Source organism: Emys orbicularis, chromosome 6 (assembly GCF_028017835.1).
Source record: "Emys orbicularis isolate rEmyOrb1 chromosome 6, rEmyOrb1.hap1, whole genome shotgun sequence".
Lineage (NCBI taxonomy): Eukaryota > Metazoa > Chordata > Testudines > Emydidae > Emys > Emys orbicularis.
Genome location: NC_088688.1, coordinates 77356039 through 77382024, shown reverse-complemented (window position 1 = coordinate 77382024; position 25986 = coordinate 77356039). Strand labels below are relative to the sequence as shown.

The window sequence follows — 25986 nt, the reverse complement described above, 5'->3', positions numbered from 1 at the left end:
GAGAAATTGTACTCTATGACATTTAGATGCTTTCTTTGCATCTGTGACTATGAGAAAAAATGTCCAACTGTTGTTTAAGATGGACTCCATATTTCTGTGTCATTTTCTTGAAAATCCAGTGGAATTGGAGCAAGTAACGTCTCCATTGCTGATTCACTATAACTTGTAACAGTATGTCATATTTAGGGAGCTCTCAGAACATAGGCTGGTGGTGGAGAAGTCCCAGAACTTATTAATTTAATGAACACTCAAGTCAGACTCAGTCTGCTCAGGCTTATGGCAATATCTTGTTCACACAGCTCAGAGGCTTAATAGAAGTGTTAGAATGCTACTTTTACATAAACTAATTAGTATAATCACTCCCACAGAAATCACCTATGCTTATAAAACCACTGAAGCCTTCCACGTTTGAAAAAAAAAAAAAAAAACACAGAGGATACAATCATGTAAGCAAGTATTTGCTAGTTTGGCTTCTTTATAGTCAGTCTTCATGCAGAGGAATATTCAGGTCTTCACTTCTTTGACTCTCATTCAGTCTTTTAAATGAAGGAGTAAGAGCACAGATACACAATCTAAAGCATACTGTACACTATAGTAGTTCCACACTTCCAAAAATGTTAGAGTAAAGCTCACCATAATTAACTCATCAATAATTTTATAGGCAAGATAAAGGCTACGGACTACTTTTATAACCATCACAATATTTGAAGACATTATATGTTCATATTTACCTTGTTTCCACAAAATCTGTTACTTAAAAGGAATTTGGGGAATAGTGTTAAAAAAAGTTAATTAAAAACACTGTAAGCATATATGTCAGTCAAACATGACCTCTCTGCTCTACAACATATTTAAATGGATGTCATCTTAACCTGGAACATACCAGTGTAACATTTTTTGGTCAATATAGATCAAATGTGCACTAATTTATTCAGCAGGTTTCCCAGTATCTGAATCAACATTAGAAATCTAACTAGTATTTGTTATTCTGTTATTGACAAAGGAAGCATATTTAAATGATAACAAGTACTCATGGGTGTCATTTTGAAGTTAAATTGTTCCCTAAGGATATCCTCAGTAAACATCTACATTTAAAGGTCATTCACTGCCAAATTATGAACAACTGTTGCATTTATTAGCACAGGCTCAATAGTTTGGAAGCTACAGTCATCAATCCAAACTGACAATGAGGTCTAATTGTCCCCTAGTATTAAATGAGGAACACAGACATTTTCCATAATTTTTTTCACCATCTGGGGTGTACTTTCAATTCACTGAAGTATTATGGAAAGAGAGTCCCCTGACAAAATTGGGACACATCAAAGCCATTGCTTAATCATAATTTTTTGGAGAATTGTTTTAAAAGATACATCAGAGAGAACAGGTCATATGTTTCAAGAGCTAAATTTTAGTTTGTGGAGTTGGAATGGGGGATGGATTCTCCCAGTATTCTTGTTGACAGAGGCGAGGGGATTCTAAAATTATAGGTGCTGTATTATAGGCTCTGTCTTCATTTTCCTTTCCCGATCTCCTTACTTTCAAGCTTTTCATCATCATTCCTGCAAGTTCTTCTTCATCCCTCTCTTCTCAGTTTCCTCTCTCAGACTGGGAAAGAGTGAAAAGGAGAGGGAGTTTTTGGCTTCTGTGGTGATTTAGTTCTGTCCCTGCCCTCCAAGGTTACTTTATGCCTCCGCAGCCAACTGGCACCACACAGATCATTGTCTAAGTCTTCCTTCTATTGCTGACAGATTCAGAGAATAGTAGCAAAGGAAGGAGATGGAAACACTGAGCAGTAGCTGCTGGCCAGGCAGACAGAGAGCAACCCTGAAGGAAGGAAACAGAGCTCACACAGCTAAAGTCAAGAGCTCTTCCCACCTCTCTCCTTCCCAACCAATGAGAATAAACTGTGGAAGGATTAAGAAAAGAGAGATTGGGATTATTCTCTGCAAATGCCAAAAGACAACCTTCCCTCTCAAAGGGGGGGAATTGGGAGGGAGGGGAAAGAGTGCAGTTTGCTGTGTGCTCTATAATGTGAGCCGTATGGAGCTGCCAGAGGGTGGGTCTTACACTCCCTTCTTCCTCTCACTTCACACCAGTGATCAACCAATATCACTGTTCACTAGCATCTTGTTTGATGCCATCAGGACTGTCATCACCACTGCATTTCTCAAAAATCCTTTTCTCAATCTAGCTTCCTCACAACAGCTAGAAATCTGCCCTTTCTCCACAGAAACTCCTCAAAAAGGTTCGTTCTGCCGTCCATGCCACATTAACTTCAAGGTACTCACACTGGTTTTCCTTTTGTCTGATCCACACTATAGTCTTCTTCTCCTTCGCCCTGATGTTGAAGGTGACACTATTGATCACATCTCTCTCAACTGCCTGACACAGTTCACTGGAGTTATGAGCATCCTTATCTTTTGCTCAGGCTCCTACCAAACCAAAAGTGATTGTTTACAGGGAAGGGGGAGAGTCTGGTAATGAGTAGTCCTATAACAAGAGATTTCACCATTATGTTTTGTATCTTAGATTTTTAATGAAAAAAATTAACACAGGAACGTACTTAAGACTGACAACACAACAGGAATAAAATAGAAGTAGAACTTCCAGCACCTTGTCCTCTTTCACACTAATACACACAGTACATCCAGATCAGCTGCAGCATCAGCTGATAGCATAGCAAGGGAAATATTAATTTTGACATAATCTAGGCTTCTATCCCTTATTATATGTATCCAATCCCCCTTTCCAAACTTAACCTTGGTTGCGATATCCAAATCTCTATCCCTCTTCACTATTTTAGCCCATTTCTCATTTTCAGCCTGCTTCAGCCTCATCAACGCCTAACTCTGCCATAACTTTTTCCAACTCAGCATATTCAGGTATCTTGTAATTGGTAAAAAGCCATTTCACCCCAAATTCCAGCATCTCCATCCCACTCTGACACCTCAACTGCTAGAAGAGGAACTCATCCCCCCTGATTGAACTAACTTCGTTATCTCTAGTCTGACTCACTCTTGCTTGCATATTTATACCTGCATCTGGAAATTTCCACTACATGCATCCGACGAAGTGGGTATTCACTCACGAAAGCTCATGCTCCAATACGTCTGTTAGTCTATAAGGTGCCACAGGACTCTTTGCTGCTTTTACAGATCCAGACTAACACGGCTACCCCTCTGATACTTCATCCCACTCTGTATCCCAAATTTCATATTGGCCTCTCTTATAACCTACAGATTCAATGTGACCCTTAATTCTCATGTAACAGAATCACAGAACCATAGAGTTAGATGGGACTACAAGGTTTAGCCCCCTGCCAAAATGCAGGAATTGTTGTGTCTAAACCATCCAACACAGATGCCTATCCAGTCTCCTTTTGAAAACCTCCAGTGAAGGAGTTTCCACAACCTCCCTAGACAGTCTGTTCTATTGTCCTACTGTTCTTACAGTTAAATTTTTTTCCCTGAGATTTAACCTAAATCTACTATGCTGTAGTTTGAACCCATTGCCTCTTGTACTGCCCTTCATGGAGAGAGAGAACAACCTTTCTCCATCTTTTTATGACAGCCTTTCAAGTATTTGAAGACTGCTGTCATGTCTACCCATTCTCCCCTCCCCGCATCTCCTCTTTTCCAAATTCAACATACCAGTTCCTTCAGCCTTTGCTAATATGGGTAGCATTCCATCCCTCTGATCATCTTTGTCACTTCTGGATCCTTTCCAGTCTCTCTACATCCTTTCTATACATTGGTGGCCAAAACTAGACACAGTACTCCAGCTGAGGCCAACCAGCGCTGATTAGAACGGTACTATCACTTCCCGTGATTTGCATGTTATGCCTTTGTTAAGGCTACCTAAAATTGCATTTTCCTTTTTTTTGGCAATGAGACCCAACAGAATGGAAGTAGACATGACTTGGCCACTGACACTTTTATATTCAGCAATTCAGCAAACTGTGGCTTCCTGGATCAATGATCCTAGTCATGTCGCTTGACTTTTAAAGAAACGTCTATAGTAACTGATTATCACCTGTCATTACAGAAAGTGAAATTGTTTCCTATGGGACATCCGTCCTCTTCAGGATCCATTCTTCTGTCTATTAAAGAAAAGCGCTTTCTGTTGCATCTTGTAGCCATGATATCCATCATTGTCTACTAAGCTATAAGGTTTCCAGACAATGCTGCCACTCCCCATTGTCACAGTGACATTACTTAGCCATTGGCCCCTATTCCTGAAGCTCCCAGCTATACATCGCTATATACCAGGCTCATGTGGTCATATCAGCAGGAGACTCTCTCATACTGTGAAGCTTTAGGGAGATTCATCCATTCTGGACCACTCTTTGGTGAACCATGGATAAAGGATTGGGTCCATTGCACAAATACATAAGGCAAACAGACACACACCGCACAATTCTTGGTTCACATGTCCCACCAATGAGGCTAGATTTAACTTTGTTTTCTCTTACAGCTTTTTTTTTTTACCAGCGATCAAAATGATTTTTGTGTCTAAGCATCTGGTTGGATCTCTGAGGAACCTAATGGACTGGTGCGAATGGATACAGCACTGTGTTGCCAACTACAACAGAGCAAGAACCAGTTGAGCACTTTGTGAGCCAAGAGGTGAGGAAATGTGACGGGAAACCCGACAATTTATTACAAACAGAAGTGTAGATTATATTACTACTACTTTGTACTTGCTTATATAGCATCTCCCACCCAAGAATTCCAACGTGTTTTACAGGTTGTATTAAGCCTCAGAACACCTCAGTGGGGTAGAGAATTATTTTTATTCCTCATGGGGAAAGAGACACAGATGTCAGGTCACAGATGTCAAATGCTCTCAAACTGAACTTTGTACAAAGAAGTAATAAATTCTATCCTTTGGTAAAAATGCTTCTAAATTGGTAAAAGTTTATGCAAATTCTTAAGGATTCTTATACCATTGCTACTGAAACAGAGCCTGATTTTCAACTGAGCGCTCAAAAACTAGGGCCAAATCAAGGTAACCTGGATCCCTAAGCGCACTACATATCCCAACACTATATTTTGGTTAAACTCTCCCCTCCCTCCTAGGTGTAGCAATAGGGGCTTCTCTTCCCTTGGGAGCATCAGGGATAGCAGTTGGGATTCCCTCTTTCCCATGGAGAATTGGGGTGGGGCAGGCCAGTACTTACACTCTGCCTGCTGGGGTATCTGCTTGGGTGGGTGGGCAAGGCCTGCTGCACTCTTCTCCTCCTGCCACACATGGAGACCTCCAATGTAATGGTTTTGGGATACTGTTCCGGGGGGGTGGGGTGGGGGGAAAGGGGGTAAGTCCTGAAGTTACCATTGCATTGAGATCAATGAGGCAGTTCGCCCCTCCCTCTCAGAGCAATTGCTCCCTGGGGCTGGGATGAACCACCCAAAATTTAACAAACAATGATTGAGCATACAGAAACAACTTAGTTGTCAGAAGGAATTTGAACCTGGGACCTTAAAATACCAAGTTATAATTTCCTGGCTTTGAAACATGTGTTGTTGTGGACTTCTGTTTTGTTTTCTTTTGTAACCGTAACAGTCTAGTACTTTTTGCTGAAGTCTAAATTTATTTAAGAATGTTCATTGTCCAAAATTAACGGTCTTAAAATTATTCCAAAAAGGAGGGAGTCTTCCTCCCAATCTAAGAGTCTTGGTAGGGCTGCAGGAGTCAAGACATGAACTTAAAGGCCAAAATAATTAATATTTCTCCCCACATCCATCTGCTTTCAGGTGAATGAAACAACACTGAAGAAACAGAATAAGTAGGAAGCATAGCTGCAAAGTTTTGTGCAGCTCCATGTGTGGCATTTACACAAATTATTTAATAAGCTAGTTTGCAAAGTTGTAAATATGTAAATAATTTGTATGCAACAACAAATTCTGGCTTTAGTGCTCATGCAACCTTAGAAAATGAAGCCTTCTGTTTATCTCCAGGGCAGCATCAGGGCAAGCTTTACACACACACACTGCCCTGGCAGTATGCCTGACCTTGTGTGGGTTGGGGGAGGGGGAGAGTAGAAAGAACTTCACCTAGAGGTAACAGGGGTAGTTTAGTCTCCATGCCTCTGAAGTTCATGGCCTCTCTAATAAGTCCACCAGTTAGTGCAAAGTCTGGTGATTTTTGGAGGTGAATCAAAAAGATAATAAAGGGGCCACCAACATCCATTAGATGGGGAAAACTTTTTAATCCCCATTGCATTGGGCTGGATTCTTACTGGTGAGTGACAGGCAAAATGCAATGAAGTTCATTACCTATGTCCTCGGGCAGCCAGTGCCTTAGTATGTGCTAATTTTATACTTTCAAGATTGAGGTTTGTTTTCTAGAAAGATAAGTTTATTATATTAAGTTCTGACTTTTTTGGAGCTTACACAAGATAGGGTCTTCCAGTCTCTGCATATGCAAGCAACATCTCTGCACACTGCTCTCAGATATTATAGGATTTGTTTGAAGAAGACTCTCTCATGCTGTTGCTGAAAGGACAGATCACATAAACCAAAACACAATATACTCAAAATATATCATCATTAGGGCTGCAGATTTGCCACAACATTTTTTTTTTTTAAATCAAAAGCCATGGAACAGTCACAGCTTACTAAATTACTATAACAGTTTGCGATTTTTGATAGAAAATACCTTCCCCCTCGCCTCACTGAGGGGGCACTGACCACACTCAGCAGTACCCTCTGCCCCAGCACAACAAGCTGAAGGCCGATCTGGTGAGGAAGGGCTGGGGAGAGAGCCCATCCCAAACTCACTCCTGGCAGCAGTGGCTCCTGCAGCTCCTATCCCATGGGGTTGGGCTGGGGTCGGGCCCAGTGTCCCACTTTGGGCATTGTGACCTAGCACACAGGGTCACAGCGCCACTCGGGTTTGATTCCCCCCCACCCTCCTGTCATGACAGAGGGGCAGGTGAGCCAAGCCAGTGGCACGGCTATTCCATGCACTAGGTTGGGGCACAACACTGCATCCAGATCTATGGGACAGGAGCTGCAGGAACCTCTGCTGCGGGATGAGTCACGGACAAACAGGAAAATCATGCTGTGACATTTTCCCACCATGACAAACCTGCAGCCATAATAATCATCATCATCATGAAGGCAAATCCCAAAGGAAAGACAGCCTCCTGGCAGATTGAGCATCACCTGGGTCGGTATCTAGCTACAACAATAAAACATATACTAACATAATGTTCAAATTAATCTCTAAATGTTTTGCAATATAAAATCATTTCAACAATTATATAACGCTACTGTGAGGCTAATCAGCCAGAGCTGAATTCACAACACAAAACTCTATGACTTCATCTATAGAAAGTGTGTTATCCTCAATAAGCAGCCCAGAGAGGGGGAAACAACACACATTTGATCGATCACTGGGTTACCCAACCATTTTTGTCAATTAGCACCAGAATGATGGGTCCCAGGATTCATTGGTTCTATTCCTGGCTCTAAGAGCAGAGTACGTTGTAGTGGTTAGAGACAGCATAGCAAAGTGTAACAACACTCCTATCTGGGTCACCTGTAGGGACTGAACCTGGGATCTCTGGATCTAAAAGCATGAACTTCCATCATGTGATCTGGTACTATACCAATTATCATGCAAGTATTAGTGGACTCAAACCTCTGTATCTGATCTAGCCATAGAGGGACAAAAATTCATAGTGTGTTGGTATGAGTTAGATAAGCATATAATTTGGCCCACTTCATCTGAAAGCCAGTGTTGAAAATAGATGTGACTTATTTCCCCCCCAGCTATGCTTCCAGCAATCCTTCAGTTACCTTAGCTGTAAAATGAGCAAAGATGCTTGCCACCCCTAAGGTAGGTGTATGAAACCTTCGTTAATAATAGGTGTGAGGTGCACAGAAATACTAAGAACAGTGAGCAAAATTGCTGGGAGTTGAACCCAAGGTAGCTTGGTTTGTAGCTTAAGGTGCTTACCCCTAAACTACAGAGTACTACTTGGAGGCATCTATCTCTATTTTACCAGTTGCGTGGGAATGAGAGAAGTCTACAGCATGTGTCACCAACACACAAAATACATGACATTTAGCAGGCCCAAGGAAGATGAGAATATAGATTCTCTGACAAAAGTGAGAAAATCAACGGTAATCTTGTAACAGACAATGGAAGTCTAAATGTTGCAAAATGAGGTGGCATTATTGGGAAATAAATCATTAGGAGTCCAAGAGCTGCAACTAATTGGCATAATAATCATGATGGTGATGATGATGCGAGCCTCCATCGGCCACTTGTTAAATTTTCAAACAAGCACTTTTGTGCTCTTCCATCTTGCCCCGTATGCTTGGGAGGAAGTCCCCATAAACATCCACAAAGCAACCTCATTATTCTTTTTCAAATCCCTTATTAAATGTTTGTTTTCCACAATGCCTACAAAAAACTTGACAGTGGTTGGGCCTCTGGTGTGCTGAGATCATACATAAGAATGGCCATACCAGGTCAGACCAAAGGTCCATCTAGCCCATTATCCTGTCTTCCGACAGTGGCCAATGCCAGGTGCCCCAGAGAGAATGAACAGAACAGGTAATCATCAAGTGATCCATCCCCTGTTGCTCATTTCCAGCTTCTGGCAAACAGAGGCTAGGGACACCATTCCTGCCCATTATGGCTAATTAACCATTGATGGACCATAGCTTATCGTGTTGTCCAATACTGCCGCACTGTTTCTTTGTACTCCCCCATCTGTCCGGATTCATCTGTTGTCCCTTTTCTTATACTTAGATTGTAAGCTATTTAGGGCAGGGACCATCTTTTTGTTCTGTGTTTGTACAACCCCAAGCACATCGGGGTCTTGGTCCCCACTTAGTGCTCGTCGGCGCTACTGTAATACAGTTAATGAATAAATAACAGTTACAATAAAACAGAGCAGATTACAGCTGTCTGCACTGCTGCTAGGGTTGTGCATAAGACAGGCTCCCCAGCCTGCCATGCTCCATCTCCCCTTCCCAGGCAGGTCTCAGTAAGCCACCGACCTGAGCAGCCAGCCCGCACATGGATGTCAAATGGCACCAGGGTGCTGTGCCGTGCCCTGCCTCACTCCAAGGGGCCGGCCCTATGCGTCTATGAAAAGAGCCAGCATATGGAAAGGACAGCTGCGAGCTGCCTGGCCAGGGGCCTCCCAGTGGGTGCCAGCCATGCACTGGCTCTTTACGCCCCCCTCGGCGATGCCAGCCAGCTGTCCTCCAGTAGCCCAGGGTCCCAGCGGGGGTGCCCAGGCCGGGCGGGGAGGCAGAGACCCGCCACCGGTGGGGATGGAGCCCCGGCCCCTTAGGGAGAGCCATAGGGTGACGGTGCTGGGCACCAGCCGCACGCAGCCCGCCCCACCACGCTGCCGAACCCGCGGCCCCGGGCCCCCGCTCGGTCCCTCACCGTGTACCCTCGCTCCAGCTCGCTCTCCTCGTAGCGGAAGGACGGGATGTAAAGCTCCATGGCGCGCGCGGGCCGGGCCAGCGGGGGGAGCCGGGCACCGCAGCGCTCCAGGGCAGCAGCAGCTCCCCGGGACCGAGCCAGCTGCGAGCGAGTCACGTGACACGCGGGGAGCCCACATGACGCCAGTACGCGGCGGGGGGCGGGCAAGGCCCCCAGCGCAGCAGCCGGCCCGGGGCGGGGGCGACGCGGGCCTCGGGCGCGCGAGCCAGGCAGCCCTGTGCAGCTCGCGACCTGCCCAGCCAGGGAACTGGAGCCGGACCCTGGGCTCACGCAGCCCGTGGCTGCGGCAGGCGGCCCCTCGGCATGCTCGGTCCCTGTCCAAAACACTCCGCTCCGCCAGGGGGATCCCGGCTAGCGGCTCGGCGCTCAGGGAACCTGCCGGGCGGCCACAGCCGGCGGCGGTATCCACCCTTGTGCCAGGCCATCAGCTCCCCCGGCTTCTCCTCTATGTGCGCAAATGGGTGCGCTCGGCCTTTAGCTTCTCCAGCCGCCACCGAGGTCAGCATGGGGTGCTGATTAAGAGCCTGTGGCTCACTGAGTTCCCCTCTTCCTGGCATCAGGATAAACATGATGATGCTTTTTCCCTTACATAGTTCAACGGGTTTTTTTCTTAGTTGCATTCTTGTTCTTTCTCCGTCCCCTCAAATCTCTTAGAGAGTCTCTCCTTTGTAAGCCAGCCACGGAAACAGAGTTGTTATCGCCCAACACGGAAATGTACAAAAGTGGTTTTTGGCAACTACTGCCGTTGAAGTCAGTTTTGCACTAGTGCCGGTCATCTGTTTCTACTGTTTAGGGTGACCAGATGGCCCGATGTTATAGGGACAGTCCCAACATTTGGGGCTTTTTCTTATATAGGCTCCTATTACCTCCCACCCCATCCCGATTTTTCACATTTGTTATCTGGTCACCCTACCGCTGTTTGCTCTCAAATCCAGTGCTGGTTGGCAAAATTGCTGTAGCAACTGGTTATGATGTCAGTGTAGAGGAATAAACAGATGACTTTCTAAACAAACAATAGTGTTTTTATGCACCTGCTTTAGTAATAGCAAAGAAATCCAAACAAAAACACCTTTGATACTATGCTACAGGCTATGTCCACATAGGTGTTTTCTATGATACCTCAAATTAGTAGACATTAAATTTCTCTTTAATGTCTCATTCTCACCTATATACTTGCATGTTGAGCAAGTCTAGGCACAGCTTGCCTGAGGAACAGTACAGAGAAATACAGAAAGTCACAAGTAGGATGGACTAAGAAAAGCAAGTTCAAGAGTTTCCTAGGAGGCATCAGTAGCTCTTTGATAAATAGAAGGTAACAGATAGTAACTATTATCCCAAAACAATACTGCTGTAGCCTGTTGAATCATTCACTGGTCATACTACCTCCTGGCACCATTTTCAGTTTACTGTTGGCTCTAGATCAAGGTCACCCGATTCACATGGCTACCTATGCATGAAAGATGACAAGCAAATCAGTAAACAGTTGGAGTTTTAACACTCTATTCAAGAATCAAGCCAGGATAACAGTTACAACCTTTGACTTTGAAATTGTTTACAATTCACATTCTGCTTTAAGGGGAAAAAGGTCCTCTTTGGCTGGAAAGGCTCTTGATAATTTTTTGTTATTTATTTTTAACCATACAAGAGACAGCTTATTTTGGTTTATAAAGTGAGAGTACTATATATTGGTTTCTAGGCCTAGGTACAAGAACTATAAAAATCACATACTGTACACTGAACTAACATCAATTAACAATAAGGAATCTCTCCTCCACCTCTATCTTCCATAGGGGGGAAAAATCTCATCCACTATTCAAACTACGTCTTCAGAAAATAGATATGCCTTGCAACATGCAATAAAGATAATAATTTTTTAACTCTGTTGCTCTAATCAGGAGGGAAGAAGGGAGCAAAGTCTCTTCAGAACACCCTTTTCACCAGTACAACAAACCTAGAGAGCATCTGCCTGAACATTCCAGATCTTAGCTGCAGGCATAAAGCACAGAGTCAGGAAAAAATTCTGGCCAGGAGCTTTCCTGTTGACTTCAGTGAATGTCAGGATTTGTAGTCGCTAAAATACACAGAACCCAAACAATTTAGTGCATTTCATTTGTAAACTGAGACCAAGTGTGTCTGCTTTAAACAGATCCATTAAATTACGATTGTTTTGTACAGATGAGGAAAAAGTGGATTGTATTCTGAAACATTTTGAATAATCAATTCTCCTGTCTGATGAAACCTCCATTAAAATGTCAGTTTTGCTCTACTGAACAAAATACAAAGGAAGGAGCAGATGTTTATTCATTTGAGAGATTAATTTCATACAAACAAAATTTAGCCCAAAAGCAAATATCTGAATTGATGACAAAGTAAATTTTGGAGGCAAGTTCTAAGTGAAATATTAGATGCATTTGATGTATCCCCATGCTGCTTTGTAGCTAACAGTTTATATAGCACTTTTCTCTCCCTTATGCAAACCTTACTAACCCCAAACATCAGCCATCCATCTTGAGGCAATAGAAGACAACAACCACCCCACAAGCTCACAGGAATCACAGATGCAGATGACAGTCTATATTCTCTTTCCTCTTTACAATTATGATAATTTAACAGACTTGAGCGCGTGCACACACACGCTTTTGTTTCCAAGTTTCTCATTAGAAAAGTGGTCAGTTTGATCATTTTCCTCACTGTTCTCACTTATCTTTGGAGTTTTCCTGTAATCGTTGCATTTATATAGCATGTTAACCCTATGCCCTTGCAGGGCTCTGGTTTCTATATAATGAAATAAACACAAATTGAAATACAATAATATTGTTGCAAAAAAAAAACAACCCACCCCTATTAACTTTCAAACAAATCAAAGTAAATGATCTAAGTATTCATACCACATCTATCACCATATCTCAGCGCCAAGATGATCATGTATGAAGTTCCGTTAGTAAGATGATCTAGTGAGCCACCTCTTTATTTATCCCGTCTATCTTTTTCCCTTGTTGTGGAAAAGCTAACCTGAAGTGTGTTCTACACTTTGCTCTGGAAGGAAAGATCTGTGGCCAAGAGAGTCGAAGACAAAACCAGAATAAAAATATTTAAATATTACACATTAAACCTCTACACAATACAACAATACACAGTAAGCACTCACCTGAAATCAGGGCTGCCAAATTTATTGGCCATTTCCCTCTGCACAATGGTAGTACCTGAACTATGTACTGGACTGTAGACTAGAAGCTGTAGTAGTGGCTATAGAGCAGGGGTCGGCAACCTTTCAGAAGTGGTGTGCCAAGTCTTCATTTATTCACTCTAATTTAAGGTTTCGCGTGCCAATTAATACATTTTAACTTTTTTAGAAGGTCTCTTTCTATAAGTCTATAATAAATAACTAAACTATTGTTGTTTGTAAAGTAAATAAGGTTTTTAAAATGTTTAAGCTTCATTTAAAATTAAATTAAAATGCAGAGCCCCCCCCGGACCAGTGGCCAGGACCTGGGCAGTGTGAGTGCCACTGAAAATCAGCTCGCATGCTGCCTTTGGCACGCGTGCCATAGGTTGCCTACCCCTGCTATAGAGCAACTCTGGTGCTGCTCCATGATGGTGGAGGTGCAGGCTGACAGAAATCCATTCCCAACCCCTATGGGCTACCTGCTACTGAGGTATTTGGGAGGATTTATATTGTAGATAATTTCATCCAATTTTTTCCAGCCTAATAGTCATTAAACATACAGCAAAGGAAAAGGTAAGCTATGTAACAAATCTAAACAGTCCCCAAGTTTAGCACTATAAGATACCTTAATGAGAATAATTTTTATGGTATCCAGGATTCTTCAGAAATGTTAAGCCCTGAGCGTCCTATAACTGACTTCTAAGTTTTATTCTGATCTCAGGTGATGTACAACAGAAATGATTCAATTGATGTCAGAGCGATTACACCAGGGTAAAACTAGTGCAAGAGTTTTGTTGCATGGCATTATTTGTGGTTTGTCAGTCATTTATTGATCATTTAGAAGGGCTACCTTTCTTCCTCCTAAAAGCAACAGAAAGGCTACTTTATTTTCCTCCCAAGAGCAATACAGTTCACTAATGAGAAAAGTGTTTTTGAGACATTAATCCAGTTGCAAATTCAATGGTACATCATCAACCAAGAGGAAGAAGGAAAATTATATGGTGAGCAGAATTTGAGCAAGAGGCATTAATATATTTTGGAATATTAAGTATTCAATTTTCACAGTATATCATCATTAGCATGCGAAGCTTTAAAATTCTAATTTAACATAGAAATCAGGGTTTCTCCACATGGCTGACAGACCTGAAATTGTCTTGGTTTACTACTAGCAACACATTTAGGGAACAAGAAGCCAAAAGGACAATTTATATGACCGGCACTGCTAAAACTTAAAGAATACAAATCATGGACAGCCTGAAGTGAATGGAGATGCACTCTGGGATTCTTATTTCTCCACTTACATTGAATGAAGATACTATGAAGATCCTCATGAACCAAAAAGCATGGTAACATCTTAAATAATTTGAGCAGTGTATTAATCTTTGAGGCCTTTAGCAGCCTTCAACTACCTGAAGGGGGGTTCCAAAGAGGATGGAACTCGGCTGTTCTCAATGGTGGCAGATGACAGAACAAGGAGCAATGGTCTCAAGTTGCAGTGGGGGAGGTCTAGGTTGGATATTAGGAAACACTATTTCACTAGGAGGGTGGTGAAGCACTGGAATGCGTTACCTAGGGAGGTGGTGGAGTCTCCTTCCTTGGAGGTTTTTAAGGCCCGGCTTGACAAAGCCCTGGCTGGGATAATTTAGTTGGGAATTGGTCCTGCTTTGAGCAGGGGGTTGGACTAGATGACCTCCTGAGGTCCCTTCCAACCCTGATATTCTATGATTCTATGATTGGCCTTCACATCTGAAATTATCTATGTTTACTTTAGAAATGACCATGTGTAACAGATGTGGAGAAAGCACTATGCTAATGTTGGATATAATGTTTCTTTCCCCTTTCCTGTATCTCCGCTTATCTCTCTGCTATGGCACAGTCCAGAAATTTAGTTTTTTCAGGACTCTGATATATATCTATATCTACTATACAGATCTAGTATAGTATATAGTATAGGGGTTCTCAAACTGGGGGTCAAGACTCCTCAGGGGGTCGCAAGGTTATTATATGGGGGGTTGCGAGCTGTCAACCTCCACCCCAAACCCCGCTTTGCATCCAGCATTTATAATGGTGTTAAATATATAAAAAAGTGTTTTTAATTTATAAGGGGGGGGGGGTCGCACTCAAAGGCTTGCTATGTGAAAGGGTTCACCAGTAAAAAAATGTGAGAGCCACTGATATAGTATCTACTATACTATACTGATAGAAAGAGAGCAACACAATCTCTAAAGGAAAATATTTACTAAATAATTTGCATACATAATTTACTTATAACCCTTGAAACATTTGTGAATATTGTCAATAACTTGTTTACAGACAACACTTTGGGGGTTGAGGATGTTCTCCCAAGTTTTAGTACTTGTTACTATCATAAGTTCAAATGCAAAAACATAATTATGGATGCACACATACATACAGCTTCCCTAGGGATCTTCTCTGGGAGGGTTTACCCTTCTCAATCTCTGTGGAATGGTGTCCAAGTCCACATCAGGGCATTCTAACTTCTCAAAGTTGGGAAACAAATGACAGTGCCACAGCCTCCTACAAAACTTCCCTTGAGTCTTTGCAACAACCGTCTGCAATTTGCACAGCCCAGAGCAAATTCTAGTCATCCTCTTCTCCACTGGGAGCCTGCAGTTTAATCCAACAAAACTGAAAGTGCTTTGAACACTATCATTACAGTAGACCCTTCCAATCCTTGAGCTCCTGTATTGCTGAATCCACCAATTTCACAGGCGTGCACTATTATAAACTCCTTTCCCACCTCTTGAGTTCTTATTAGTTCCATTTTCTGGATTTGCACTGTCAAGCAACTTGCCTACAATGGAAGTCACCTAAGTAGTTTCAAACAACTGATGAGCACACCTTTTGCCTGCCACACCCAATTTCCGGGTGATTCTAGCCTATCCAGTGGAGTCACCCTACCTGGTTGTGGTCAGTCTGTAGACCAGAAAAAAGAAAAAAAGAAAAAAAGAAAAAAAGAGTACCCCAAAACAAAAAAAAGAGGAAACTGTGTATCCTCCACTGTTCCTTCCCTTATTTACACCACTAAATGTTGCAATGCAAACACATAGGTTAGATGTACAATAGCTTAGTTTTGGACATGCCTATATTAAAATATATAAGTCCCACTAGTGATTTTTAAAAGCAAAATTGTTAAAAGGGTGAAGGATTGATGGGCCAATTAGGGACACCAACATTTTTGAACCGGTAACAGCTTTCCAATGCTTATCTGTTGAGAATGAACAGGCCCTTTTAAGAATGAGTTTCTACTCTTAATTAAAAATGGCATTGGGTAATTCAATAGTCAATGTTTTGCATTGGCTTCTGGATCAAAGCTGCTGATTTTAGCACGAAGATTTATTCCCCCCCTCTGTAGATGCTAGCCCTACAAACTAGGCCTAGACTCTGAAAGTCAAGTATGAGCCTGCTAATTCAGAGCCTAACAATAAAGATTCTGCAGACTGAATTTACTCAGCAATGTTGTTGGTACGTGACTCACAGATGCCAGTTCAGTCTTCCATACTCTTATTGGCTATGCTAATAGGAGTCATAGCTATATCTTATTTTAGTCAGTAAACCAAGCCAGACTTTGAATACCCAGTTGGTTGGGTGAAAAGGTGCCATTTTTACAGTCAGTTTTCAGAGCAGAACAGCACTTTAAAACTGCAGATTTATTGATTTTAAGAAAGAAGATAAAGAGGTTTACTTACTGGTAACAGTTCTTTGAGAGTTGCCTTTGGGCATTCACACTAATAGGATTCAGCACCTCACAAGTTGCTGTATAGAAAAGCTGTGTCTGCTGGGGGAGGGGACAGCTATAAGATTTTGCGCTAGGATTGCATAATTGAATGTGTCTATATAAGGAAACTCACCCCCCAGGCCTTCTCAGTTCTTTCTCTCAAGGCTGCAATACAAAAAATTCCAAGACACAGGTGACAGCAGGGGTGTAGTGGGAGACCACTCTTGAAAAACAGTTACCAGTATGTAACCTCTCTTTCTTCTTCTGTGGACCAACTCCATGTGGGTTTATTTTACAGCTCAGGAAGTGTCTGAAGGTAGCAGAACATCCCTGTCTGCTCCATTGCATAGAGAAGAGTGTAGATTGGATGCGGGTAGAAGAAAGATATATTCCTCTACCACCTTAGACTCCTGTGTGGAAAAGTGTCCAGCAGTTATGTCATGATACCTACTGAGGGAAGGACATTAGCCAGGTATGCTCTGAGGGCAGCTTATGACACCTCAGGTTCAATGTTATGACCACTGGTATAGCTCTGAGAAGATACTCCTAGCTCTGAGCATCGGGCCTTGCGCCAGACTCTTAGAAGCTAATTGAGAACCTACCCTTTGAGGGCACTGACCTTTTTTGTTACAAGTCAGATAACACTCTGGAAAAGATCAAGTCTAAGAGTTGTAGCTCCATCTCTGGGACTCTCTTCATTTGCATCTGCTGCTAAAAAAAGCCATATTACACAGCCTTTCTAAAGCCAATCTCCAGCTGCTCAGTAACAGCAGAGTACCCTACTTCAGAGGCGATATCAACCTCTGGCCTTTTCTAAAATGGCTCCTGTAAAAAGAACATAGAAGCAGAATCCTTTGCTGTATATCATCCCAGCCACAAGCTCCCAAGTATCAGTTTTGATGGAATGCTCAAGAGCTGCACACTTCTCCCCCTATGGTTTGGACCTCATCTTTCTTTCTTCTTCATTGTTTGTTCAAGATTCCTGCAGAGCACTGGATATTAGATACCAGGCCCCCTCACTTTCCCTGTCTTCTGGGGACCCTCTCTCACAAGAAACTCCTATTGGAGGGCTAAGCTCCCTTCTTCATAAGGGTGCTATAGATAAAGTTCCTGTGCAGCACCAAAGGAGGGGGTTTACTCCAGATATTTCCTAATACCCAAGCAAGGAGATGATCTGAGACCCGTCCTGGATAGCAGAAACCCCAACAGATATATAAAAACTTTCAAGTTCAGGGTACATATTGTCATCAGGGTACATTAACCCATCCCTGACCATAGGGGACTGGTATGCAGCTTGTGTCTTAAAGGATGCTTGCTTCCATGTAGCAGTAAAACTTGCCCAATCCGAAGTACCTCCAGTTCTGTGTGGGATCAAATCACTTCACTATCATCCTTTATGGTCTGTCCACAGCAATGACAGTATTCACAAAATGCCTCTTGACATTTGCAGTTCAATGCTAAAGGGGCTGAATCCCATTACTTGGAATACACAGAGGCTCTCGGAGAAGAACAGATTTACCAGGGCTTAATTTTGCTGAGCTCCATCAATTTCAACTCCTGGAGCTGAGGGCACTCTGGACCATGCAGGATCAGGTCCTTACTCTTGGGAAGGGAGAAGTAGTAAATCGTATACTATTTACAGTAAAGAAAGTTAGTTCAATTCCTCCTGCCATGATCCAGAATTTTTTCGTATAGGATATGAGAAACTCTTTGTTCAGAACATTAAAACTTTAAATTACACAGATTTCACCATGAGCTGGAAACATGATGGCAGGTTCCCTTTCTTTATTAACATTTTTAAATAGTTGGCAATACACATATATTTATAGCTAGATGATGTGATATGTTTTTACAGCTACAGTTTTTCTTAAGGCTGTGTGCAAAGCGAATGTTAGCATTTCTTTGATAGCCTTTTAAGTATTGCAATCTTAGCCTCATATCTCCTGAAATAAACTGCAGTGGGCTAGGAATATGCATGTCTTTTTTCAGCCTCGAAGCAAAGCAGCAGAAAGATATTGGCCAGATCTTTTGTCTGGATAACTGAAATCCCTTGCTGATAAATCTGTTTCAGACATCATACCAAGTAGAAAAATCCCTTGGTCATGAGTTCATAATAATGACGGATTCACAGCATTGAATACTCAGCTATTCTCAACAGTTCAAACAAACTTTTGGTTTGGAGTAGAGTAAGTTCTGTCACTGTTATAGACTAGTTGCATCTCTGTCTCCATTCTGGTGTCTCTGAGTGCACTCCCACAAGGCCCTGGGCTACAATATTTCGATCAACTGTTCTGACCCAGCAGGTCCAACTGATGTCAAAATATACCACGAAACTTTTAGTGCACACTAGCAGGGACCACATGGATGGATGACAATAATCCCTGCGGCCTACAAAACCATCACAAAAGTTCTTCTGTACTGAAGTATAATTTGGGTATATGAAATTCTAGATGTTCTTTGCCTCATACGATTTTCAATATTTTATTTCTGGTCATGAGAGATTTATATGTAACCAGCAGGATGACTGTCCCAAGTCTATCCTGACAATTTGTCTTAAAGGCCTTTTTTTTTTTTTTTTTAAATTGGCAAATATCCAAACAAGTGTTAAAGTGCTGTCTAGTCAGAGAGCAGTCAAAAAGCTGCTGTCTTTGGTTGTTTGCACGTATCCCATTTGCAACTCCTTTATGTGTTATTTCCAAGCATTACAAATAAACAAAATAAAATGGCTTTGACTTAACCAAAAATTTAAGTCTCAATTTATTCTACATTTTCCCTGGACAACATCACAGAATTATGTGCCAAACTTTAAGGCTGGGAAACAAATTATAGCAAAATACCATAACAAGCAGCAGCTGGTTAATGGACATGTCAAATCTTCACATAAAGTTGTCTGAAAATTTGGAAGATTATTAAAAAGATCAAATAATGGTTTACAACCTTCACCCTTTGATGTCAGAGGACATTCTCCTCCTGACCTTTTGCAAGATTCCTTAGACTCCTAGTCATGTCTTGTAATTTAAACCAAATTAAAAAAAATTCTTTTGGGAGTTCTTGGCCCTGGGAAGTAAGAAACTTAGCCAAACTGGCTGTGCTAATGAAATCAACATTATGAACCTCATTCAAGCACAGGACTGACCTGGTGTTTTAGCTGGTATATCTGCAAACAGTATTGTACTGGTTCACCCATATCTTTCAATGAGTCATGGCCACATGTAATTCAAAGGTATCCTTATTGGTGCAATCCTGATTTTTCATTAAGAAATTCTTTAACAACTAGCTGCTTCCTTGTACTTTGGGATGACAATACAAGTTTGAGTTCAGCAAACAAATGAGTCTCTAATTTGGACCCCGAACTATCCTTTGGTCTCCTGAATTACATCTGAAAGCACTAGAGCTAAGAGTAACTATTTCCTTTGTTAAAAATCAAAGTAGGGGCTTGCTTATGGACCATGGGTCATCTGATTTGGAGTTGGATTTTTTTGCGGTTAAATTTGGATTAATGAAGTCTTTAAAAAAGTTTAGGCAGGACGGTGGATGGCCAGCAAAAGCTATTCTATCACTGAAAATAAAAGGCTCTGCTCATTTGATAAATCAGTACCACAATGTTATAATTCAAATAATCCAGGTGATATAATATAATATACATAGGAGAACAATTTGGTTTTAGAAGACGGGATGGAAGAGATGGAAGAGTGAACCCTAAATTTGACATTTGGATTTTTGGGAGAGAATATTTTTCAAGTTTAATCACAGAAACAAAACTCCCGTTGATGAGTCAAGTTGGTATTGCTGTCTCAATTCAGAGCTTGGTTAACTTCTTCCAAAGTCAAATTAGCTGAAATTGCAGAAGAGACAATGAAAACATCACCCTAACCTTATTGCTCTTACAGCATTTTAAATTTAATATAAGATTTTTCTTATATGAGGGGCAGGTGACTTCCATTCTACCATGTGGGTGAGTCTACAGTGAATTCTCAGACCCATGCATTTATTACCTTCTGCTTGTGCAAGAAATGACATGATTTTTCTGAAAAACTGCACAAGCATATCACTGTACCTGTTGGATGCTAATGGGGAGTATAGTACTAATTTCCACTCTTTTCTACAGATCTAAGTTTCCTTCCCTACAGCTGTCAGCATCAAGTCCTAAACCCACACTTGTTGCACAGTATCTTTTGCATTCCTGCACAAAAGAACAAAATGAGCATGTCAATAAAAAGGCAGCTAAGCAAGAGGTTTCTCTGAGCTGGGAGTATCCCTATTTTACCAAGAAAAAGATGTTATAAGTGATTTGGGTAGGAGGCACTGTGATATAATGATTTAGGCATGAACTGGGCTGTAATCCAGTTTCTTGCACTAACTTGTATTATTTTGAGCAACTATTTACACAGCCTTTGAGCCTTATTTCCTTAGCTGCAAAACTGAGATCTATTTCGGGGGAAGATGTTTGTAAGATGCTATAAAGTATTTAATGCAAATTATGGGCAGCCTGGGGCAGAGGTGGGAACAGAAAATGAGTCCATACTTCAGCTCGTTCTTCTAAGTCATTGTGGCTTTTATTTGGGGGGGGGGGGGGCAGGAAGAAGGAAAAGTAGTTATGGGATTGTTGTCATTTTTACCTGAGGTCATTTAATAAGCATTTAACTGCAAATAGCTGCATCCCTCTTTATGAAATACACAGGAAACAGCAGAAATGTATGTACTGTGTCATTCTGAAATATCCTTAATCTTTGTATTTTACATTCAAGTATTCAGACTTTATAAAGCACATACTACTCACAATATTTTAAGTATACCCTGGAAAAACTATTTATTGCACTGTAAAATAACTTCCTACGTCCTTTCACAAATAAGTGGATTCAACTGAAATCTTGTGGAAGTTGGAGTAAAATGGAGAAGAGGCACAGAAAGCATGAAGTCCAAAGGTAAATTATTTGGAAAGTAGAGTATGTAAAGAGGAATTACTAATGGAAACTTCTGCAACCACTACAATGCATAAGTTTACTGTTTAAAGTCAGTATCTACTTATCCTCCACTCTCTACTCAAGTACACTCAGTAATATTTTAACATGCTATACTACAAAACAGGATACAAGACGACACAGAACCTCATTGTACCCTAGAAAATAGTGCAAAACTACCTCCAAAATCCAAGAGCTGTTGACAGATCCAGTATTTAGAAAAAAGATACATATAGTTATACACAAGATGTTAGGTGGAAATAGCCAAAGTTTATGTATTAAAGCCACAGGAAAAGGATTATGATGTAGCAAAACACTTGGGGTGAAATCCTGGCCCCTCTGAATTCAGTGGAAGTTGGGCTATTGACTTCAATAGAGCCAAGATTTCACCTCTGGTCAGAAAAATTTATGGGACAGCTGAAATGTATTATATGTATATGTATTAAATGTATTATAACAGTTCAATAGCAGCTATTAGGGTGGGGAAAAAAGACAAATCAAAACTTTAGAACTCAGTATTACATAAAAAACAGCGGGAAATATAACGCAATGCAAAGATGTGGTAACAGATTTTAAGACTGGAGGAAGTTGGAGGGCAAATAACCACAAACATAGAATGTACACAGTGCAAAGAAGGGTTGCAAGAGGTAACCACTGGAAGACATTAAATAAAAATAGGTAGTATAAACTGGGCAAAAGAACATGCTGGAGAGGAGGTGGGAGTTTAAAGCGAACCTCAAAATAGCAATTATTCAAACTTAAATACATAAGAAAGATAAAACTATCTGGCTAAAATAAGACCTGGTTAAAGAGCTAAGCAATATAACATTGCCTTTCAGTGTCAAAACTAAGAGATATCAACTAGCCATCAAAAAATGCAACCTAAAACTGAAAGGGGCTAAATAAACGTAGAATCTTTTCTTTTGTCCCTTCTGCAAGCAAATACATTGCGAAAAATATCACTAAAAAAATATTTGGAGAGTACTCAAATGGTCACAATCTTAAATTGCCATATTATCCATTTTCAGGAAGTGGGAACAACAAACCTTTCGCAAGGAGAGGGGAAAAAAAATCTATTGGCGAGATTATGAACCATAGAGCAAAGAGGAAAACAGAAGCTAGACATAGTTACCTGCCCAAATGAATATATATATATATATATTTTTTTTTTTTTTTTTTGAGAGAGAGAGAGAGAGAGAGAGAGAGAGAAAAGATTCCTAATGCTTAGGGTGCTATCCTGGGATTCAGCAAACATGGAGTCAATTCCCTGCTCTACCACAGACTTCCTGCATGATGTTGAGCAAGTAACGATCTCTGTGCTTCAGCTCCCCATCGGTAAAACAGATATAACAATACTTTCCCTACCTTGCAGTGGTGTCACAAGGATAAAGCTTTGTATATAAACTTCTAAGATAGATGTTCAACTCTTGAGTTAATCACTGACTAAACTAGTAGAAGACCCAATAGCTAATAAAAACCTTAAATCCGGAGAAGGTCCTAAAGAGGGGAAAGAGTTTGACATTCTAGATCAGGAGTCGGCAACCTTTCAAAAGTGGTGTGCCAAGTCTTCATTTATTCACTCTAATTTAAGGTTTCACGTGCCAGTAATACATTTTAATGTTTTTAAAAGGTCTCTTTCTATAAGTCTATAATATATAACTAAACTATTGTTGTATGTAAAGTAAATAAGGTTTTTAAAATGTTTAAGAAGCTTCATCTAAAATTAAATTAAAATGCAGAGCCCCCCGAATCGGTGGCCAGGACCCGGGCAGTGTGAGTGCCACTGAAAATCAGCTTGCGTGCCACCTTTGGCACGCATGCCATAGGTTGCCTACCCCTGTTCTAGATCAATCAAAAAAATTAGATGTAGTCAGAGCTCCATGTTTAACACAATTATATGATAATGCAAATGGCTATATAATTCAGTTTTGAAAATTTGCCAAATAAAACCCTTGCTGTGCAGCATAATCCCAAAGATGTTGCCACTGCCCGTTCTTAAGTATCTTTGCTTGCCTTCTGCAATTTCCCTCAAAAGGTGAGTTCAATGAAGTTCCTGAGTCCATACAGCTGCCCTTAAAGGGGCAAAACAAGAGAAATTATTTGCTAATGAACAATAACAAATGGGAAGTATGATCAACTGTAAGAGTGGAGAAAGCCAGCAGCAGAAATGGGTTCAGTGTTTATAGGGTTAAAAGAAGCTTGCCGGAGACTGTGGATGCCATGTAGCAGTTTAAAAGTGTCACTGGAGCTGCCTGCACCCAAGTCCACCATTCTTTCAGACTTGCCTGACAAAATACTGTCCCCAGGCACTAGCAGCAAGTGGGAACTCCCTTCTCCATATTCATTTGAAGGAAATAGGAGCTTCTGAAGTTCAGCTCCATACACTTCTATAGGTGCTTAAAGTTTTGAATTAAACCTACAGCTGATTCATTCACCACATGCACTCTGTTTACAAGTCTCACATCATAACTCACAACACATAAAAGGATATGAAGTTGTCTTTCAACTGGTTTTTAGAATTTTTCAAAGGTTTGCTCATTGTGGAAATATCAGAAAATACCAAGTGGAGACACACAACACTCCTCTTCAGACCATTTAAAATGCAGTTGCTTAATTTTTTTTTGGCTCTCATTCTGACCACTTCACTCCTCTCTTTGAGCAATCAGTTCCTCAACAGCCATATGCAATGAAGTGGACCCCCAGTCTTGAAGCATAGTGTGCAGTTTTTGATGCAGGAACACATGAGAAAACGACAACCATACTCCCATGTGAGGCACCAATAAGAGCATCATATGAGACACACCACTGAATTATGTGTTTGGAGAGCCCAGGGCTAGCTGCAGCTAGAAATAAAGGGATAAGCTCATACTACCTTGCATGGCTTCCTACTGATGGATCTTAAAAGACTGGCTAAGGAGAAGAGAACATCTATGGGAGGAAGGATGGGAATCACCTTCTTTAGAGAATTTCAACTGGATTACCTATAGTAGGAGCACAGGGAGTCCATGTGGTAGGCTGAGGTCTACTCTAATGCAATCCTGTGCAGTGAAAGCAAGACTCCATATGCCAGATTGGAACATCATCCATATTATGTCAGGCTAGAGCTGGCTGGAAACTAGAATTCCTATTCTACAGGAAATTCTGAAGTCTTGAATTTTTTTCTTCTTCAGGATCAGAACAACAAAATTTCTTGGAGAACTAAATTAGTTTTGTTTTAGAAAAGTCAAAGTGACATTTTGATTTGGCCTTATCAAAATATTTTGTTTCAGTAAAATCAAAATAGTTTAGTTTTTACTATCCATGTGACTTGTGTTTTTATATATCAGTTTACAATAAATATTTCAGCTAATATATTATGACATGACAAAGCATTCTGACTTATTATTTTAAGTTATTTCATATTTTGTTACATAAAATTGATGATTGGTATTCTGATAATTGGTCATTACTATTAAAATTGGTAATTGGTATGCTAATTGTTTTAGTAACCGGTAATTTCCTATTGAAATTGGTATAATAAAACAAAAATATAGCTGGGGAGCCCACCATTCCCCAGCCCGGGTTCCGTCAAATCGGCATTTTCCAATGGAAAATGTTTAGTTGGAAAGTTTTCAACCAGCTCCACATCAGGTATTACGTGAAAGGGGGAACACTTGGGTTGCAGATGTCTCAGTTAACTGGACAGCAGCTGTGCGCAGTGGATAGTCCAAGTCTTTGAAATAGGTTCTTCTATCCCAGCTAGCAGATGAGGAAGCTGATTCCTGTCACAGCTGGAGACAAACTGCTATATTTGTGAGCCATCAAATTAATTACATATTGGGTAACTTCACTAAGAACTTCATTATTTTATTTCCATCTGAAGACAAAGGAACTTTACTCAAGTGTTTGGGCAGATACAGATGGAATAGAGAGCTTTTAAAAAGCACAGGAAAGAAGAGGAAGGAAAATATTCTAGGCAGGATATTAGAGTACACAGTAAGGATTTAACCTGACAATAAAAGTTTGGCACACTAAACAGTTCTATTAACTTGATACAGTCATCAATTTAATAAACTATTTTTATCACGTTCCTGTAACATGAGAATATTATGAATAGTTTGTTATAAAGGCTTGATCAGCTTCTGTTTGGAATGACTAGACTATTCAGGAGTGGCAAAGTCAAAGTCATCCTAAGTGAGTGCTAAATAAAATTTATACTACCTCTTTTATATTATTAAATATTTATGATGTGGTAGTGCCTAAATGCCTTAATAAGGCAGGGGCCCCATTCTGATGGGTGTTGTACAAACACAGAAGGAAGACAATGTCGGCCCAATAATGCATACAACCAATACATTTAGAAAGTTTCAGTGTCAATCCTGGGAAAGGTAGATTAGTGGGCAAAGTACAGGAGAATCATTCAGTGGTGCAAGATAAGTGCAGTCTATTATCAGGATGAAGATTACTACATGGACACCACCACCAAACATGATATGATGCTATATAAAAGACAAATGAGATATAACTAGATAAAAAATACAGTCTGAATTATAAATTGGAACAGTAATCCATAATAAATCCTCCAAGTAGTGAGCCTTATATCTAGTCCATCGGGATCATTATTAGAACAAGGCATGCTACAGAAATCAAAATTTAGAAGCAACAACAAC

The 25986-nt window shown here is 40.9% G+C and overlaps 1 protein-coding gene across 2 annotated transcripts in view; it reads right to left on the bottom strand.

Annotated features, from left to right (window-relative positions):
- Positions 1–9531, bottom strand: part of SNX24 (sorting nexin 24) — a 140915-nt gene extending 131384 nt beyond the window's left edge. For both annotated transcript variants that reach the window (XM_065405946.1, XM_065405945.1), the window contains exon 1: positions 9412–9531. In XM_065405946.1, the coding sequence (XP_065262018.1) occupies positions 9412–9471 (60 nt within the window). In that variant the 5' untranslated portion in view covers positions 9472–9531. The remainder of the gene's footprint in view (positions 1–9411) is intronic.
- Positions 9532–25986: the final 16455 nt, after the last annotated feature.